General features: G+C 35.8%; 1 protein-coding gene across 1 annotated transcript; it reads right to left on the reverse strand.

Moving 5' to 3' along the window:
* Nucleotides 1-649: 649 nt before the first annotated feature.
* TWF1 (twinfilin actin binding protein 1) lies at nucleotides 650-13,155 on the reverse strand. Its single transcript, XM_045466559.1, has 9 exons — nucleotides 12,930-13,155; nucleotides 11,233-11,310; nucleotides 9,471-9,649; nucleotides 8,428-8,523; nucleotides 7,222-7,326; nucleotides 5,439-5,564; nucleotides 4,827-4,977; nucleotides 4,552-4,673; nucleotides 650-2,805 (listed from the first exon to the last, which is right to left on the reverse strand). Exons 1-9 carry the CDS (start codon nucleotides 12,952-12,954, stop codon nucleotides 2,635-2,637), a joined length of 1,053 nt encoding a protein of 350 aa, XP_045322515.1. The 5' UTR covers nucleotides 12,955-13,155; the 3' UTR covers nucleotides 650-2,634.
* Between the last annotated feature and the right edge of the window lie 6,710 nt (nucleotides 13,156-19,865).

Consider the following 19,865-nt stretch of genomic DNA (forward strand, 5'->3'; position numbering starts at 1 on the left):
CAACACAGGATTCATTTATAAAACTATGTAATTCCTGGGCCCACTGATTTTACCAAAATCTTTGGATATAAAGCCCCAGAATCATTACTTAAGAGAACCTCTCATCCTTATAATTTATGGCTGTGTATGCAAAGTATATGAAAGGATATATACCAAACTACAATATGTATCTGAGGCACATTATAGTTCTGAGTAGGAATGCCTTAAAGAACTGAACTCTATTTAAAGGTTTCTAAAACTAGCCCTTTTAAGGACAACTCTCCAACTTTTGTAATTTAGCCCTAATAAAAAGATCCATCTGATAGTGAATCACACGCAGGAGTGCATTCAGTATTTGTTGGATGGGTGGCAAGCTTAGTGTCAAGCATGTTGGTCACCCTATCGTACTGGGGTCTTTCACAGTCCGAACAGTTTAAGTCATGGCATTTTCATTATTGCTGCAGCAGTGGGAAAGTTCTAATCTAAATTAAGCACTCTATTGACACAACTTGCCTAGGTTGCAAGATGTTTAAAACCCTCCATTTAGATAGGTGAATTAACAAATGAATACATGGGTTGAATTTTCTAACTTGTTACTAGATATAGCATTATTCAGAATTGTCCAAACATTAAAGAAAAAAAGTTACAGAAAACAACTTAGTATACAATGTAAAGAGAAAAAAATTTTATTGCAATATAAAATGCACTTATAAAATGTCCACAGAAGGCATGTAATTCTTTACTGCTATATAAATTTACTGGGAATATTTTATTCACCTTTGATTGTTATGATGTCACCTAAAACATATTGTAAACACTGAGTTATACTCTATAACAAATGCATCACTGATTTTCAGCAATCTTGGTTTAATAATAATTAAAGACTATATACTCACATCTATATTCTGGAATGTCCATTTACTTTCATGTAGTGTAAAATTTAGACTGTAATTGCACATGAATGGTACAAAAAAACATTCACTACCAAATTATTTTATACCTTCATTACAGGCTTAATGTTCTTTCTGATTGAAAATACAGCTTCAGCTATGGCCTGCAACACAACTCTAGGATTCTCAATGCAGTAATTTGTGTATGTGTGTGTCTACGTGGGCACCCATGAAACAACTTAAAGTGTATCTTTAGAAAACAAGTGCAACATTACTGCCAATTATTTTGCATGTTTAAATATTACAGTCTGATTATCTGTAAACAAACAAAACCCCACACAAATACTCTTAACTCTAGAAAAAAATCCTGTCAACCCATAATTATTCTAATATGCTTTACTTGAACACACATGGAATTTTTGAAAGGTGCATATAGTACCTTAGATAATAAGGTATAAAAATGTGTTTCATATTTTATACTATGAAATGTGCATTTCTAATGTTTTACGCAGCATAAAGTTTAGATCAAGAAATTCGAAATCCTGGATCCCCATCGTTCATCTAGAAAACTCCTCCCAGTTATGGCTCTTGCAGCAGGTTTATCAGATTTAACATGACGAAGTGTTCTATCTAACTCCTTCCTTATTTCAAGTATCAAAAAAAAAAAAAAAACAAAAGGCTCAAAATTTCTAAATTTCTGTAGGTTGTAGCTGAAATGCAAAGCTTTGAAAACAGTTAAATGTGTTTTGAAATAAGATATAAATTGAAACCAGATTCTTAAGTGTTTAATTTGTGTTAGGCTGTTAAGTACTAGGACTTTCCAACAATTTTATTAAATCTGAGTATGCTTAAAAGTAATAAAGAACACAATTTGCCTATAAATATGTGGTTCTGGAGAAAAATCAATCTTGATGTTTAAAACTCTTTCAACATTGTTGACTTTTGTTTTTTTAAGGATATTAACATTCAATCTAAACATAAATATTTGGCCTCACACTATATAAGGAAATGACTTACTTTTGAAAAGGAAATTTTGTAAAGCATTAGAGAGAGAATTTACTAAAGCTGTTCAAATAGGTCTTCCAACGTCATCAGAAATCCTGCAGTATAGAAAATATCTGGTACCCTTAAGGTTTCAGAGTGAACTGATCTTCTGAAACTTTAATGCCATTTAAAAACCAAAAAAGTCAAATAGAAAAGACTGCTGCCATGAAACAGTGTTTCTGCAAGTTGCAGACGTGACCCCACAGGCTGAGTTAAGCGTTGCTTCTCAGAGTCAGCAACTTTCCACCTTTACCCAGGCACACTAAATCCTCAGTTTAGAAAATAATCTAACCTGGTCCTTAACATATTCATAAGTAGTATGAATATTTTAAGGTCTTTCTTCCTTACAGAAAAAATTTGATGTCTCACTAAAGAGTAGTAAGGAGTGTATCTTACTTTGAGACATTAGACTTTCTGGAGTTGGCCCAAGTGTATAAAATTTTAAGAATTATGTGAAAGCATGGAATCGTTATTACTCTGTGAAAACAGTGTAATCAAATTAAACATCACTATAACAAACCCTCTTCTACCTTTAACTCAAAAATAGAAATCATGAGTCTTCTATAACCTTAATTTTAAAAACACACAGAAGTGAAAAGTGCTATTTTTCAAAAAGTACATTTTTTTCCCTACTATGTGTCAACGTGGAATGATTTCAGTTCTCCTGTACTAAAAGCTGGACTTTAAAAAAACTAGTATTCTAATGTTTAATATAATGATTTTAATCAGCAGTGGCTTCACTTTCAGCTGGACCCCTAATAAGTCTTCGAATTCCTCTTTTTCCTGCAGGACCTTTGGGTTTTGCAAAACTTTGCTTATGTGCATGCTGCTTTGGGTGTACTTCTTCATAAAGGAAGTCTGCCGTCAACTCATCCCCATTGTCTATCTCGATCTGTAAGAGATGGAATCAGTAAAGTGTGATATCATATGAAGAAGACAACATTCAAAACCTAATACAAGCAAGGAGCCAGTTTTCAGGTGTGAATGCTCACAAATATGTAACACCCATTCCAGCAGTATCAAGAACCATATGTAATAGTTTCACTGTTGCTTTTTTGGGGGGGGGGGGGGGGGGGGGGAGGGGATTTGTGAGTTGCCTGAATACATAATCAGCTATAATCATTTTGTTTGCTTCCCTCTTTCTTTCTCCTGCTTAACTAATGTTTATTTATTTATTTATTTAAGTTTATTTATTTATTTTGAGAGAGACAGTGACAGCATGAGCAAGGGACGGACAGAGAGAGAAAGGGGGAGAGAGAAAATCCCAAGCTGTCTCCACACCATCAGTGCAGAGCCTGATGCAGGGCTCAAACTCACGAAATTGTGAGATCATGATCTGAGCCGAAACTGAGAGTTGGATGCTTAACTGAGCCACCCAGGTGCCCCTTAACTAACATTTAAAAGTAGAAGCCAGGGGCGCTTGGGTGGCTCAGTCGGTTAAGCGTCTGACTTCAGCTCAGGTCATGATCTCACGGTTTGTGAGTTCAAGCCCCGTGTTGGGCTCTGTGCTGACAACTCAGAGCCTGGAGCCTGTTTCAGATTCTGTGTCTCCCTCTCTCTCTCTGACCCTCCCCCATTCATGCCCTGTCTCTGTCTCAAAAATAAATAAACATTAAAAAAAAAAAAAATTTTTTTTTAAATTAAAAAAAAAATAAAAGTAGAAGCCACCACTGTACTCTCAAGTTGTTCTGCTTTGGTACACTATGCATATTCAGGAACATGACTCATCGGCCCCTTCATTCTTGGGTCACTTGAAATCACTCTAGAACAGGGCCAAATTTAGCCCAAATTAAGAGTGTGTTTTACATTTTTAAACAGCTGGAAACACAAAATAATAAAACAAGAATATGTAACAAAGACCATTTGTGACCTGGTGAAGCCTAGAATATTTACTATGTGGTCTTCTTGTAGAAAACAGTGTGCCAGTCCCTGCTTTATCTTAGGAACTTAAAAACCTTAAAGGGTTCAGGACCTAATACACTGGTAGTTTATAAGAACTTGTGTTTTAAAGACTTCAAGGACTCAAGAGCAGACCATCATCTTTCCCTAAGCCTCATCTACATTTAAGAAAATAAATTTAAGAAAACTGGTAGCTTAGCTCCCCGAATTCAAATATTTATGTCCGTTCCCTCCTTTGTCAACAACTAGAGTCTCAACCATCCCAAGAGTCAGTTGTAACTAGAGACTATAGTTCTTTACTAATAGCAAGTCTTGAGACAATCACAAGTATGTGGCCCTAGCAGCGCTGTCCAAAAGAACTTTCTGCAATATGGAAGATGTCCGCTCAATTCTGTGCTGTCCAGTACAGTAGCCACCAGCCTCATGTAGCTAATGAACACTTGAAATGTGGCTAGTATGATGAAGGAACTGAATTTTACATTTTACTCCATTTTAACTTATACTTAAATTTAAATAGCCACATGTAGCTTATGGCTACATATGAGAGAGTACAGATCTAGAGAGACTGCAGTAATGCCAGATCATCCCCAAGCACATGGAGAAGATCCTAAGGATTTATGAGGAGAACAAGAAAAAATACTTTCATTTATAAACCACCATACATCATGAACTACACAGAGAAGACAATAAAGATCTAACATAAACTGAACATTTTAAAGAAAGAGGTAGGTAATTTTACCTTTCTAATGACATCCATTTGTAATTGTCTTTCTACAATTTCTAACAGAGGGCTCTTGCAGCTAGAATACAGCATCCGTTCTCTTATACTGCATGTGTATCCAGGCATTGAATAAATAAAAACTGTGAGTTAAAATAATAAATACAATTAGCAATATATCACTCAAAGCAAATATTAAACTATAACTAAGTCCTCTGGGCAAGAAATAAGAATACAGTGCTAAGCTATCAATAAGCAAACTTAAAGTAACACGTTCAAAACAATATATTATATACCTATGGACTCCAAATAGTCTCCTTCATGGGAATGTTTATACAGAAAGAAATGGTAACGTGCTGAATCCTTGGGAATCCTCTTTGGCAAATCTTTTAGTTCTGTATTTGTCGTACTGGCCAAAATTATAATTTCATTTTTTATGTCTATTTCCTGTCAATGAGAAATACATTCATTAAAACAGATACACAGAAAATTTAAATTTATAACAAATAAAACCTAAGAGACAAGGGGAAATTTATACAGGCTTGACTTTTTCACAAGGAACATATATTGTCTTGTAGTTTAAAAAAAAAAATGAATAAAAAAAAAATCAGGAAACATGAGGCACCTAGGTGGCTCAGTCATGAGCCGACTCTTGATTTCGGCTCAGGTCATGATCTCATGGTTAGGGAGTTGGGAGCCCTGCGTCAGACTCTGCACTGACAGTGGGGAGCTTGATTGGGATCCTCACTCTCTACCCCTCCCCCACTCATATTTTCTCTCTCTCTCTCTCTCTCAAAATAAAATAAACTTAAAACAAATTTTAAATCCACTAAAAACGAACCTATTTTATGAGCCAAGAGCCACCAGGAAGAGCAGCCATTTCATAATAACCATCATCTGTCTCTTACCAATTGCACATAGTTGAGCTGTCTGTTACTTAATTTTTCCAAAGCCTGGAAAGCTTCTCGAGAAATAGGAAATGCTACTCCTTGTAGTGTTTGATGCTTAGTGTCCACACCCACGTCTGTTTGTACCTAAGTATGATAGATTTAATTTACTGATGAAGCTGTAGCATTTAGCAGTGTCATACAGCAAAGACAAGAAACCCAATCTCTACCAAGTGCCATTCCACCCTTGCCCATTTTAATGTAACTAAAATTAACCCTTAAAATACCATGAACTTAAAAAGCAAGTAATTTTTCACATTTGTTCATGTTCTGCTAGCACCTTGTCAACATGCAGAGTGTATGACATATCTTTATGAAATGCTGGGAGTGAACATTTGAGTGGGTATGCGCTGTTAGTGGGGCTTTGGCGGGGAGGTTGTTTATATGTTCGGTTTGGCACATTTGTAGAGAACTATATAAACTCTTTGAAGTGTCTTCAGATTATACTTTAATTACAAAACTTACTTGATAAAATTTATAAACAGTGTGATATATATGCAATATGCGTAAAACTTTACTTTGCTCTAGAAGACATAAAATGCAACACAAACACCATGCACTGAATTGAAAGGAGTATGAACAGTATACAAAGACACAACACAGCTCAACAAATTATACTACTGCAGAAGTTCCAGACTTAGAGCTTTTCATTACTAAGAACAAATACTAGAAGAGTACTTCAAGAAAGCTTTTGATGCATGTTTCACGACTTTTATACTTAAATGATAGCTAGTATAGGGTCTCATTTGCAGTGTTGCAACAGAAAAGTCAAATAGAAATTTTACTTTTAAAAAAAATGAATGGAGATTCTACAGCATAAATGATATTGGATAATGAAAACATCATAGAACATATGCAAATGCATACCCCAATACGATCCTCTGGGTTCTGATTGCAAGGAATAAAACAAACTATCAAACTTGTAAAAAAAAAAAAAATCACACAAGAATCTTTACTCAAATAACTTGAGTTAAAATAATATAAAGATAGATCCTTGCTATCAGGTTAATATTAAGTAATATTCAATCACTTTCCAGACAGATTTCTATTATTCCGTTATTCAGACTAGTGAATAGTGGTTTCTGTTACTTGTTCTTTCCTATAAAATCCCAGTAGAAATATAGTAGTTACTCTAACTTGTAATTAGAATAGCTGCAGTGAACACATTAAAAATATGATAAACTATAATATGGATGAGGTTTATTGACTCTAATAGAACTGGGCTAAACAAGTACTCAAAAAATCATCTCCCATAAATACATATGCACATGCCTATCCAAGTAGCACTCAGAATTTATAGAGCTTCTAGAAATAATAAATATCTTATAGCATTTATATTTTTTCCTCTTTAGTTACCATGATTCTCTGAAATAATGTAACTAAACAAACCTGCTTTGGGCAACCTCATTAAATATAATTCTTTGCACTAAATGGGTAATGTACATTTTTCCCATTTACTTAGTAATCAAAGTACGAGGTTACAAAAAGTTGTACTTCCAACAGGAACACTTACTAGTCTGTCACATACATTACAAATATAGGCGAAAGCTACTTATGAAACTGGCACGAATTTTAGTGTTTACTTTTAATTATTTTTTCCTGAAAACACATCGAGCACATAGTCTTATCTCTAAATTATACAGAATAAATGCAAGCTACCTTACTTAATCTCTATTAATCTATTAATTAAAAATATTTTTTCAAACACTTAAAATCTTGCAATCATTTCAAAAATGTAGTTTACCTCATTAATTTTAATTTGTCGTAATTCTTCCTCAGCTGCAGTCAATGGGGCAGGAGATGACTGTGAAAGCAAGTATTTTTTATATCCATGTAATGATACATCTTCCTGTAAACAAAGAAATGGACTGTTACTAGCTATTCTCTAAAAGTAAAACCTCAGTGAAGTTACTTTAGGAAAAACAAAATTATTAACTTAATAGAAAATATTTTGATTGAAGTATAGTATCAAGAATTTTATTATTCATTACAGGTTTCAAAAAATGGTGAAGGGAGTATTTACTCTTCATTTCCCACAGTTTCATAATTACTAAATCTTTTGTATGAGTGTGGTGGTGCTGCTGCCAGTCACATGATACACTTGGGTCATGTTTAAATCTACAGGACAATAATAAGTAAACTTCTGGGGAAGCCTGCCCCATAATTATTCAATAATCACCACAATTTCTGTATAATTATTCACAGAAAATGACCGTAGTTCTTATTTAGAAGAGTAAAATATTCCAAAGAGGTCTACCTTTCATCAATATTTTGTGACTTGGAAAACTGGGAATAGAAAGAATTGAGAAACCAGGCCACGGCACAATTAATGGTGAATAAGAAAAGTATTCCCACACAGTCTTGTGGTCTACCTACTAGATAATTTAACTGTTAAAAAATATTTGTTTTCTTAATTTGTGTGTATACGTATAAATATATGTATTTACCATATAAATTATATAAGTAAGTAAATTCTTAATCATAATTTAATTAGTTAAATGTATTAATCAACTATCCCAATTAATCATCAATCAACTGACCTGCCTCAATGTTCCTGGTTAACATAATATGCATAGTTACTGCTTCTACAATGTGGGTATAAACATCCAAAATATCTAAAAATTACCATCTCTTTCAAGTAGTCTCTCATTTTTGTGAGCCTGTTTCCCTTATCATTAAAGTGAAAAGGGTGAACTAAATGAGGGGTTGAACTAGATGATCTCTAAGGCATATTGCAGTTTCTGAAGATTAGCAAAGGACATTTCAACATATTTTAGAGGGTAAATACAATGTTTTAGTTAACTTGCATATCGTATGAAATATAACAATATTTTCTCTTATTGTTACAGATTCATTAGTCTAATTTCATAACAATTACACATTACCTAGAAGTTCTTAAACTGGTTTAATTGCAACACGTGGAATCCACATAAAAGTTTAAGTTTTGTACCTTTACTGTTCCAAATACTTCATCTTTAATATGGCCACCTCCAAACTCCTTTTTCAGAGTTGCTCTTGTTGCTGCATATAGCATTTTTTGACGAACCTAGTAAGTTGTGAAAGTTTACTCAGAAATGTACCGATGAAAACTATTCATTATAAAAGACAGCACTTTCTGAACGTATTAAAATCTTCAAGCACATTAGAAATAAACTATGATAAAGCTGAAGTCCATGGACTGTAACAGGCTTAAGTACATGTGTACAAATAGCCATCATGACAGTTCACCTATTAAGGTAGATTTCACTTTATGTCATATTTTTAAAAAATTGGGAAACTAAATTTTTAAAAATTAATCACTTTTCAAAGTATACAATGAGATCAAGAATTAAAAAAAAAAAAAGCCTACTTAAAATACTACTTTGGAATATAAAGTAGAAAACATCGCTTGAAATGAAGTAACCTGGATACTGACATTTTACTCAAAGCAAATCTAGATCAGATATTACTGATTAAGTTGTTTAAGATTCAATGTTCATAGCACACCTGCAGCATATACCATTCTATGGGAAACACAAAGATGAAAACTACAATATATACCATATTATTAAAGAGTCTAATAGCAACTACTAAAAACTACAAAAGGTAACTGCCAACTAACAGAGGTAGTTTCACAAAACTGCATGTCAAATCCAGTAGTCTGAATCAATCCGCTAACTTTCCTAAAAGAAATACTTGCATGTATGCCTATCATTTAAATGGTAGCTATTAAAAATATTTAACATAATGTTCAATTAGGTTAAAGAATTATTTGAAGTATTACTCTCAGAGTATAGTCATTTACATATAATTGCCAAAGATTTTTAAATTTAAAATCAATAATACTGTTGATTTTACTCCTGATTCTACACTACCAACAGTAGAATTTTCTTCATGATCATTCCCTTCTATCGGAAATAACTGTTGCTTCTTAACTTTCTCCTAGCCTAGGACTCTTTCAGAAAAAAATTTTCTAGCATTTAATGTTAAACAAGTAACAAAAAAATTACTTACATGAGAATGATCTGGAGACCAAGCAATGAATATCCATTCATATCCCTGGGCATTCTGAGAATCTAACCTGAATAATATATAGCACGGTTGTTTGTCCTCCAATAGGGGTAAAACAAAGGTATCATAATCCTTATCCCAGGAATCTGAAGGCTGACTACATGAGCCAATCACAAGTTTCTCTATGAAGAACAATTTTTAAAAGACACATGAATGGTTTGAAGTTCCAAATGGTAATGAAGAGACAATAAATTAATAACATAGTCATCTATTAATACTACTATTCACATCTCCACATAGAACAGCAGAAGCTGCAAATAGCATAAATGTTCATCAATAAGAGAACGATCATAGATGTGGCACAGTTATATAATGAATTCATATTTAAAAATAGTGAGTTCTTTACCAAGACAAATTACAAAAATGTTTACAGAAAAAAAGTTGCAGAATAAGATGTTAGTTTACATGAACTTAAAACTCAAAATAGCACTAGGAGTTATCTAGGGGGCTACATATAAAAAAACACACTGCAGATATATAAAAACTCCTAATATGGTTGCCTCAGGAGAAGGAGGTCAGGAAGTGAAATTGTTTAAAGGGGATGCCCTAATATCACAAAAATATTAAGTTAAAAAAAAAAGCTGAAGCAAATACGATAAAACGTTAGTAGTTACTAATTTAAGAGGAGATGGAAGTATTTGTTATATTATTTATTCTCTGTAATTCCCTTATTTAAAAAATTTTCTCAAAACAAAAATAACGATTTAAGAAATAGTGTCATTTTCCTTCCGTAGTGATGCTAGACAAGTTTTTCCATTTTAGTCACTTAAATAGTTGGTTAGGAAATGATGGCATTTCAATATTTCTAAAATATGCTGCTTTACAGTATATGTTTATTACTATCAACTATGGTAATATATATATATATATATATATATATATATATATATACATAAACACACACAGAAACAGTAACAACTGCATATTTTTCAAACTACTCTGGTATTTTTAACATATAAGTAGAAAATAAAAAGGAAATTAAATTTACTTCGAGTTTATAAAAGAACAAGTTATTTTCCCAAAGCAAAATATTTCCAGGTAGTCAAGCAACTTAGGTATTTAAACAATTAGACCATTGGAATATTTTAACATACTCATTTGCGATAATTGTCCAAATTCAAATACAGGGAAACTAAAAGATTCTCCCATCCATTCAATATCCTTAAAAGAATTATTTTGAAACGATCAATTTGTAGTTTTTTACATTCTTAGAACTTTTCCCCAAAACAAAACAGGGAAATCCTTTCTCCAGCACAGATTGCAATTATGTGGAGAAACTGGGAATTTGAAGTCCTTTGTTTCTACTTCAAAACTAATTTTACTGAATAACAATTCTCAAGTAACTTCTCTTGGGGGGGGGGGGGGGGTTGGAGATGATCACTTGTTTACTGATTTCCAATCCAGAGATGGAAGCACTCACATTAGAAATGGGTTGTGTTATAGAAACTGAGACGCAAAAGGTAAAAGCAGAGGAGGTCGCACCAAAAAAAAACATCTTTCTGTTTCCCTGATAGTCAACTACAGAATTCAGAAGGTAAGCAGCAGCTAAAGGGACATGACCAAATATACAGGATCCAAGTTACCTAAAGGCAAGCTTTGAACTTTCTTCACAGTAATTAATAGTTCCAATCACTGAAATGACTTAGAAATTTAAAAATATAACAGTAATCCAAGGACAAACAATATTCAGAAACATAAAACTAACCATTTTCAATAGATATTTTTAGAAGTCTGTATTTTCCATTTCTTGCTCTTGCAAAGATATCTTTAACATCTTCACTTGCTGTATAAAAAGATAAAGAAAAGTAAACCTATTTTTTATACTTACATGTTAATATTTTCTAATGCTACTCAAGTGAGGAAAAAATAAATTATAATACAAAGAAAAAATCTTCAGGATGTAGTATCCCCTTATTGGCAGTAATTTAAATTATAAAACTTGAAGGTGTAAATAGCAGACAGAGTATACAGCTAAGAAATATACATGTTAATATAGCTTAAAAGTATATGAATTCTACTATGTTTTAGCTAGAAAATTCCAAAGCAGAAATATCACTGGGAGTGAAAATATTAAAGTTACTCTAAATCCAATAAGGAACAAATTACAATTTTAAAAAACTCCTTGATTGCTTGGTTGAAAATTGTTGAAAATCCTTCATTCTCTTCTAGTCCAATTTCAAGCTTATAATAACAATTCGATTCATTTTTACATTTTCACATTAAAAGCAACAGTAAATATAAGATATCCTATCCCAATTAAACAAAAAGTCATTAAAGTGCATTCTAGCTTGTACTTCTGGTAATATTTTTCTAACTTGTATTTCTCAAAAAGCTAGAGTTAAGTTCACTAAACAAATATGTATTTAATAACAACGCTTGTGTTCCTATTAAAGCTTCGATTTCGTTCTGATTTCATCCTTGGGTTGTAAGAATGAACCATTACTTAAGTAGTGAATGCTGTAAGGCTCAAACATGAAAAGGAGTAACTACAAATTTAAATGTCAAAACTAACTCTGACGAATAAAACAGTGCTTTCAGGTTTGAGAGCATTTTGCTTGTGTTTGTGTGTGCAGGGAGAGGTGCAGGATGGTCAAAGACCCATAGGAACAAAACACAATTAAATGTTCATCTGGGGAAAAGGTTCGTTGTCTTTTAGGAGAAGAGCGTGGGTTTATATTAGCCCTCGTTAAGTAATCGCGAGTAACCCCGGGATATATTATTTCTGATGAGGCGAGCGTTTCCAGACTGCCCATTTTCAAACCAGGAAATAATGGAGGTCAGGTATAATTGCACACTGAACTGCCTTCACGGGATGATTAAATTCAGCCACACAGATCGGACTTTTCAGTTCCCTGGGGAGTACCTAAGAAAAAGATCAAAACACCCCACACTCAGGATTTCTCAGAACATAGTTCATGTTTCCATTTTGAAAGAAAATGCGGAAGAATTTGGGAAGCACCTTTACTGGAAATAAAGATTCCAGTATCTTTCGTTTTATAATCAAACTCTTGTAACAATCTCCTTTGCACAGTGAAGCCCCGGTAACCTCCAGTGTTTCAAGTCTCCCGTACCTGATACAAAAGGGGGAAAGTTAGACTACGGTCAGGGCCAGAGGAAGGCATATCCCCTTCACTCAGGCCTCCTCGCAAACCAATTTCTTTCGCTTCTGCGAATTTCGGGTCCGTCTGTAACGTGGCAGCAGACGGACCCGCCTGGGAGGAACGCAGGCCGGGTGGCCCGGGACCAGAAAGCGCGGAGAGGCGAAGAGGCCCCGCCTGCGCGGCGAGAACGGCACCCGTTCCCTCTGGGCCCGACTCCAGCCCTCCTCGTCCCGCAGCCCGCCCGGCTCGCCCGGGGCCTCCCGGGAGCCCCTCTCCCGCGCGCCGCTCCGGGCGCCGTTACCTTGGATGCCGGTCTGATGGGACATGGCGGTGGCCGCGGGCTCCCGGCTCCGAATCTAAGTGCAGAGAGCGGCCCCGGCCGGCGCCTCCAGGAAGTGGCAACTCCTCCGCCGGCCGCCGCGCGTCATCGGCCCGCGACCCGCGGCCGCCCCGCCCCGCTAGGCCGACCGCGTCCTCGCGCGCCCCTGCCGTCCCCCCGCCCCCCTTCCCCGCGCGCTCTTCTGCCCGCCGGGCTGCAAGTCCGCTTCACCCGGCGCTCTCCTCCAGCTCTCTGCTGGGGGTCTCTGCCCTGGCTCTTGCCGCCGGCTTCTCTGGCCCCATCGCCGTGAACTATCAAAGAGCCAGCAGGATGACCTTGCCCTCTAATGTCTGCACTGCCGACACCACCATTGGCTGGTTCAGCAAAAAGATGCTCAAAAATGGGAATGATCATTTTATTGATCGTATATTTTCAATTTGAAAAAGATATGAACGGTATCTTTCTTTGTTTATTCTTCCTACAGTATAAAGGGTCACGCACTGCTCCGTTTTTAAAAATGAGTATTAATGTATAGGTGGTCTCTCATCAAAATCTCCCATGCTTTTAATTTTTATTTATTTTTGAGAGAGAGAAAGCGTGTGAGCAGTGGAAAAGCAGAGAGAGGGAGACACAGAATCCGAAGCAGGCTCCAGGCTCTGAGCTGTCAGCACAGAGCCCCACGTGGGGCTCAGCTCACAGACCGCAAGATCATGACCTGAGCCGAAGTCGGACGCTCAACCGACTGAGCCACCCAGGCGCCCCAAAAATCTCCCATGCTTTTAAATTGAATTAATCTCAGACTGTTAACTTTTATTTTTTCAGTTGGGTACATTTAGAGACTAAGTTTTGCTTTCTCTTCATTCCAAAAAGAGCCACTTAAAGGGAGTAAATTAGCTGACTTGAATACTCCTTTGTGGTCAATTTATCATAGCAAGCTATGATTACCGCTCTGCTTTATCTTGGCCGTTTATTCTTGAATGAAGTAATTATTTAGGATTTATTTAGATAAATGTGTAAGATAGCAGATATTATTAAAAATTCTTTTCCATCTTCTGCTGTTATGAACATATATTTCCTTCTCAAAGGTAATTTTAATTCTTTTGTACTACTTTTCTACCATTCCTAGATTATAGTTCCTTAGATAGAAAACTGGGTATTTTGTTTTTAGGGCCTTGATCTGATACAAAATTACAATCTGCTTATCAACAAATACTTTCTTCAGCCAATAATATAAGTGCAAGTTAACAAAATCACTCTTCAAATACAATGTATTTTTTAATCAGTCATTAACTATCAGGCTTGCAGTTATTTCTTTGCCAGGATCACAACAAACAAGGTTGCTATGTTCTGTTCTTGTTATCTAAGCTCTGTTTCTCAAACAGATCCTCATGTTATGGAATAAGCAAAATTTAGTTTGAGCTTTATAACTTGTTTGGATTTAAGAAACGTAGGGAGAGTTTCACTCTAACCAAATTCTTCCTGACATAACAGTTCTTTCTGATTTTCCAGTTTTTGACTGCTTTGTCGAGCACGGAGAAAATTGCAGAGTTCATCTTCAATTTTTTGACTGATTCATGTCTTGGTGACTCAGGAAAATTGCCTAAGGATGTTGGCTTTGCTCAAAAGTACTGATAAGAAAAAATAATTCTCCCATATTCATGTTTAGAAAAGACCATGGTATGATCAGCTCTAAAAAATAGGAAAGTCCAGTTAGGTTGAGTAGGACCACGCTGGAATGCACTAGAAAGTGCTTATTTTATGGCAGTACAGTAGTTTGATGTAAAAGCTACAAGGGCCTTGGGTGCGTTGTTTTCAAAACAGCAAAGTTCCTCTGAGCAAAACAGGGAATCTGAGAAGGGAAAATATTTGCTAAGCTATAAAAAGCATGGCCAAAATGATCACTTTTACTGCCCATCAGTGTTTCTACATATAGTTAAATAATTTCCTCTATTTTACTATATTTATGTGTGTGCAAAGAAAATGGATTTTTGATGCTTTCATAGGATGTTTTTGAAAATATCTCTGGTCGATATTCACTATACACTGAAATCTCACTAATTTATTATGTATGATGTTTATTTCAGATTCGGTTAAAGTTTGGCATTGCACTAATTTTGGAGAAATAGTTTATTGAATATGTGGAGTGCTAATGCTGCATATATTTTAGCTACCTAGGCAAACAGAGTCTGGTAGAAATCCTGTTCCTTTGGTTAATTTGATCCAAATCATGACTTCTTGCCTTAAGTTAAAAAAAAATTTGTGGCCAAATACATAAAATCTACCATCTTAGCCATTTTTAAGTATGCAGTTTAGTAGTGTTAAATACAACTACCTTGTGTTGCAACCAATCTCAAGAATTCTTTTTATCTTACAAATTTGAAACTCTGTATCCATTAAACAACTGCCTGTGCCAACACAGCACCCATGCCTTGGCAAACAACATTCCACTTTCTGTCTCTATGATTTTGACCACTCTTAGTATCACATATAAATGAAATCCTACAGTATTTTTCTTTTTGTGACTGACTTATTTCTCTTAGAGTAATGTCCTCAAGATCCATCCATGTTGTAGCATGTAGAATTTCCTTCCTTTTTAAGGCTGGATAATACGTATTGTATATGTATCATATATGTATCATTGTATACATATATGTACGTATATGTATCATTGGTATATGTATCATTGTATACATATACACGCCATATTTTGTTCATTCATCTGTCAGCGGGCATTTGCATTGCTTCTACTTTTTGGCTATAATGAATAATACTGTTATGAACATGGGTGTACAAATATCTGTTTGAGTTCCTGCTTTCACTTCTTTGGGGCATATACCCAGAAGTGGGATTGCTAGATTATGTGGGAATTCTATTTTAATGTTTTTGAGGAAACTCCATGCTGTTTTCCCTAATGCCTACACCATTTTACATTCCCAGCAATGGTGCACAAGGGTCCCAGTTTCTCCATATCCTTGCCAATAATTGCTATTTCCCGTTTTGATTTGCTTTTATAGTGGTCATCTTAAAGGATGTGAGGTGCTATCTCATTGTGGACTTGATTTACATTTCTCTAATAATTAGTGATGTTGAGTATCTTTTCATATATTTCTTGCTCATTTGTATATATTTTTTTGAGAAATGTCTAAGTTCTTTGCCATTTTTGAATCAGGTTGTTTGTGTTTTTGTTTGTTTTTGAGTTGTAGGAGTACTTTATATATTCTAGGTATTGACCCCTTATCAGATACATGTTTTACAAACATTTTCTCCCATTCTGTAGGCTCCTTTTTCATTCTGTTGTGTCCTTTGATGCACAGAAGTTTTAAATTTTGGTGTAGTCTAATACATCTTTTGTTGTTATTGTTGTTTCTTCCTATAACTTTAGAATAGCTTTGCTAATATTCTGACTATCTTCTGGCTTTTCTTCCCTAAGCCTCTACTAAATGTCATATAAATATCATCTTCACTTTCTATATACATTTTTTCAGCTCTCACTCCTTAAATCCATGGTTTCTAAAGTGTGCCTAGGTGCCCCAGCTACAGTGAGAATGCCTGGGGGAATACTGTAAATTTTTTTAGGAAAACACAATAGTGTTTGACGTCTTTCTGACACCACACAATGTATTAGCTCGAGATAGTTCAGCTTTAACGTTAGATAGCCCTGCCTTCCTTTCCATAATGTCATATCTTTGAAAAGCTGAATTTTTAGCAGTAGCCGTGATATAAAGCAACTATGGGTTGGAAATCAATGAGGAAGAGAAAATGACAGTAGTTGATGTGAAATCTAATCCCAAAGTTTAGGAAGTTGTGTAATGTGTAATAGGTGCATGTATCCCATTAGTAAGTGATTGTGATTATTTAAAACTAAAATCAAATATTTTTTAATTTTTATGTATTTTTCAAACAGCTACTGAGTTGCTAGTACACAAATACTGAGTAAGTTGTTTGGAACTGACTACTTAATCAACTGTTCAGTATTTCTTTTGACCTATGAACCCTACAAAAAAAATTACTGAGATAAAAAAGGCCCCATAAACTGGGAAAGTTTGGGAACCTCTGCCTTATAACCTTTGCATGTGGCTTTATTCACATCACTTTATTGAAACTATTTTCTTGAATGTGACCAGCATCATCCTTCTTAATAGCAAAATCGATTATATTTATTCTCATATGTTTTATTAGTTCCTGTGGCTACTGTAACAAATTAGCACAAACTGGATAGCTTCAAACAACTGAAATTTATTTCCTCTCAGTTCTGAGCCCACAATCCAAAACAGCTGCCATTCCTCTGGAGGCTTTAGGGAACTATCTTGCCTTGTCTCTTCTAGCTTCTGGTAGCTGTTTGCATTCCTTGACTTGTGACCAAATCACTCCAATCTCTGCCACTTTGGTCACATTGCTTAATCTCTTCATTTCCAAATAAGGTAATATCCATAGGTTCCAGGATTAAGATGTGGGCATATCTTCAGGGGGGAGGGGGGGCAATTACCATTCAACCTACTATAGATGTCTGAGGCTTCTGACACTCTTGATCATTGCTTCTCTTTCTTTGATGCTGCATTAAACTGATTTCCTGTCTTTTCTTAAATGTTTATTTCTTTACTTTGAGAGAGAGAGAGAGTGAGAGAGTGCACACACACATGCACACACGCACACACACACACACACACACGTGGGGGAGGGGCAGAGAGAGAGAGAGAGAGAGAGAGAATCCCAAGCAGGCTCTGCACTGAAAGCGCAGAGCCAAATGTGGGGCTCAAACTCATGAACCATGAGATCATGACCTCACTCAAAATCAAGAGCCAGATGCTTAACCAGCTGAACCACAGAGGCACCCTGATTTTCCTCTTAACTTGGCTGGGCCACAGTGCCCAGAGTGTTATTGTCAAACATTATGGATGTTACTGTGAGAGTGTTTTGGGGATGAGATGAACATTTAAATTGTTAGACTTTGAGTAAAGCAGATTACCCTCCCTAATGTGGGTGGGCCTCATCCAATTAATTGAGGACCTTATTAGAACAAAGACTGACTTCCTCAGAGCCAGAAGAAATTCTGTCAACAGACTGCCTTTCGACTTGAACTACTACTCTTCCCTGAGTCACCAGTCTGCCAGTTTACCACATCAGATTATGACTCACCAAGCTCACCAAGTCTCCACAATTGCCCAAACTAATTTCTTATTTATTTATTTATTTATTTATTTATTATCTATTTTATTTATTATTGAGAGACAGAGAGAGAGAGAGAGACAGCACGAGCATGGGAGGGACAGAGAGAGGAGGAGACACAGAATCCGAAGCAGGCTCCAGGCTCTGAGCAGTCAGCATGGAGCCCGATGCAGGGCTCGAACTCACAAACCGCGAGATGATGACCTGAGCTGAAGTCAGACGTTTAACTGACTGAGCCATTCAGGCGCCCCCCCCCCCTTTTTTTAAATTTTTTTTTTTTTTAAGCCCAAGCTAATTTCTTAAAATCAACCTCTCTTTCTCTCTCCATGCACACATTCCATTGATTCTGTTTCTCTGGAGAATCCTGACTAAATGACCTTTAATTCCATCTATGTCTTCTTTACTTCACTTTGCTAACGTACATAAAAAATGAATTAGCAAACTGGCTGTCCTCTGGACTTCAGTGTCTCTTGATATGATATCATTACTTAAAAGCAGGCCCTTCTTATCTGCCACATAACTGCCTCCACACCTAGGAGGACTTGCTTATATTAACCACATTTCTGGTGTCAGGTGTAAAAGTAACATAGATGATGATTAAAATGCTTGATCTTGGAACTGTGAGGCTCGGTTCTTCTATATTCAATCTATACTTGGTAAATCACCTTTCCCAATTACTTAGCAGAATTCAATGAAGCGTTAAACAGAGTACACAATTAGTGTTCAATAAAATAAATTATTTCATTTACCCAGTTCCCTTACTTATGCCCATTTCAAATCCTCCCATTCAATTTCTTTCTTTCTTTCTTTCTTTCTTTCTTTCTTTCTTTCTTTCTTTCTTTCTTTCTTTCTTTCTTTTTTTCTCTCTGTTTTTTTTTTTTTTTGTTTTTTGGTTTTTGTTTTTTTTTTCTAAATCTTATAGATTCAACTGGTTTGAATTCTGAAAGCAAAACCCTCCTTTAGGTTTCCTTCTTTGTGTTTTGTTCTACTCTTTTTACCTTACCTTGTATTATTTTCTCTTCTGGCCTCATATTGACAAATCCATACTCAACTGTCAAGTTCATTTCTTTCTCTCTCTTTTTTTATTTTTTTTTATTTTTTAAGTTTCATTTTAGAGAGAGTGTGTGAGCAGGGCAGACAGGCAAAGGGAGAGGGAGAGAGAGAATCTGAAGCAGGCCCCATGCCCAGTGCCGAGCCTGAAGTGGGGCTTGATCCCATGACCCTGGCATCATGACCTGAGCCAAAATTGAGAGTCGAATGCTCAATTGACTGAGCCACCCAGGCACCCCTGACGTTTATTTCTTGAAATCCTTTTCTGACTGTTCAATCTTCTGCATGCTGACGATTAAAGCCTCCCCCCACTACCTACAGAATATGGTCCAAGTGCTGTGGAGAATACAGGCAAAAGAAAAAAATTAAACTTCCTTACAATTTGCAACCCATTGACAAGTACTTGAGACAGGCAGAGTGAGCTTTCTCAAGGAGATCAGCTACCTCCATGTTAATACTTTGCTAGAGGTAAAAGGCAAGCTTAGCTTGAAATTAGCTTGAACTCAGGGATCCTGTAAAAAATCCCTTTGGAAACTTCCTTTATCTCTACCCACTTCACCCAAGATATAGGTTACCAATCATCCTCTGTCATAGACTCTGGGTCTAAAGTTCTCTCTTGTCCAGCAAGAGAGGTGGACCCAGGATTAAAATGCAAGAGATGGCTAATGTCCGGGAAAAGACAAGAGCCCTGAATAAGGGCCC

The sequence above is a fragment of the Leopardus geoffroyi genome, chromosome B4 (assembly GCF_018350155.1).
Source record: "Leopardus geoffroyi isolate Oge1 chromosome B4, O.geoffroyi_Oge1_pat1.0, whole genome shotgun sequence".
In the NCBI taxonomy this organism is placed as follows: Eukaryota; Metazoa; Chordata; class Mammalia; order Carnivora; family Felidae; genus Leopardus; species Leopardus geoffroyi.

Bases quoted from the DNA above. Each gene is read 5' to 3' on its own strand.
- TWF1 (XM_045466559.1), bottom strand. From the start codon at position 12,954: ATGTCCCATCAGACCGGCATCCAAG. The intron at 11,311-12,929 runs GTAACGGCGCCC...CTTTTTATACAG, and splicing joins CCATCAGACCGGCATCCAAG to CAAGTGAAGATGTTAAAGAT. The intron at 4,978-5,438 runs GTAAGAGACAGA...TCTCATTGACAG, and splicing joins AGCTCAACTATGTGCAATTG to GAAATAGACATAAAAAATGA.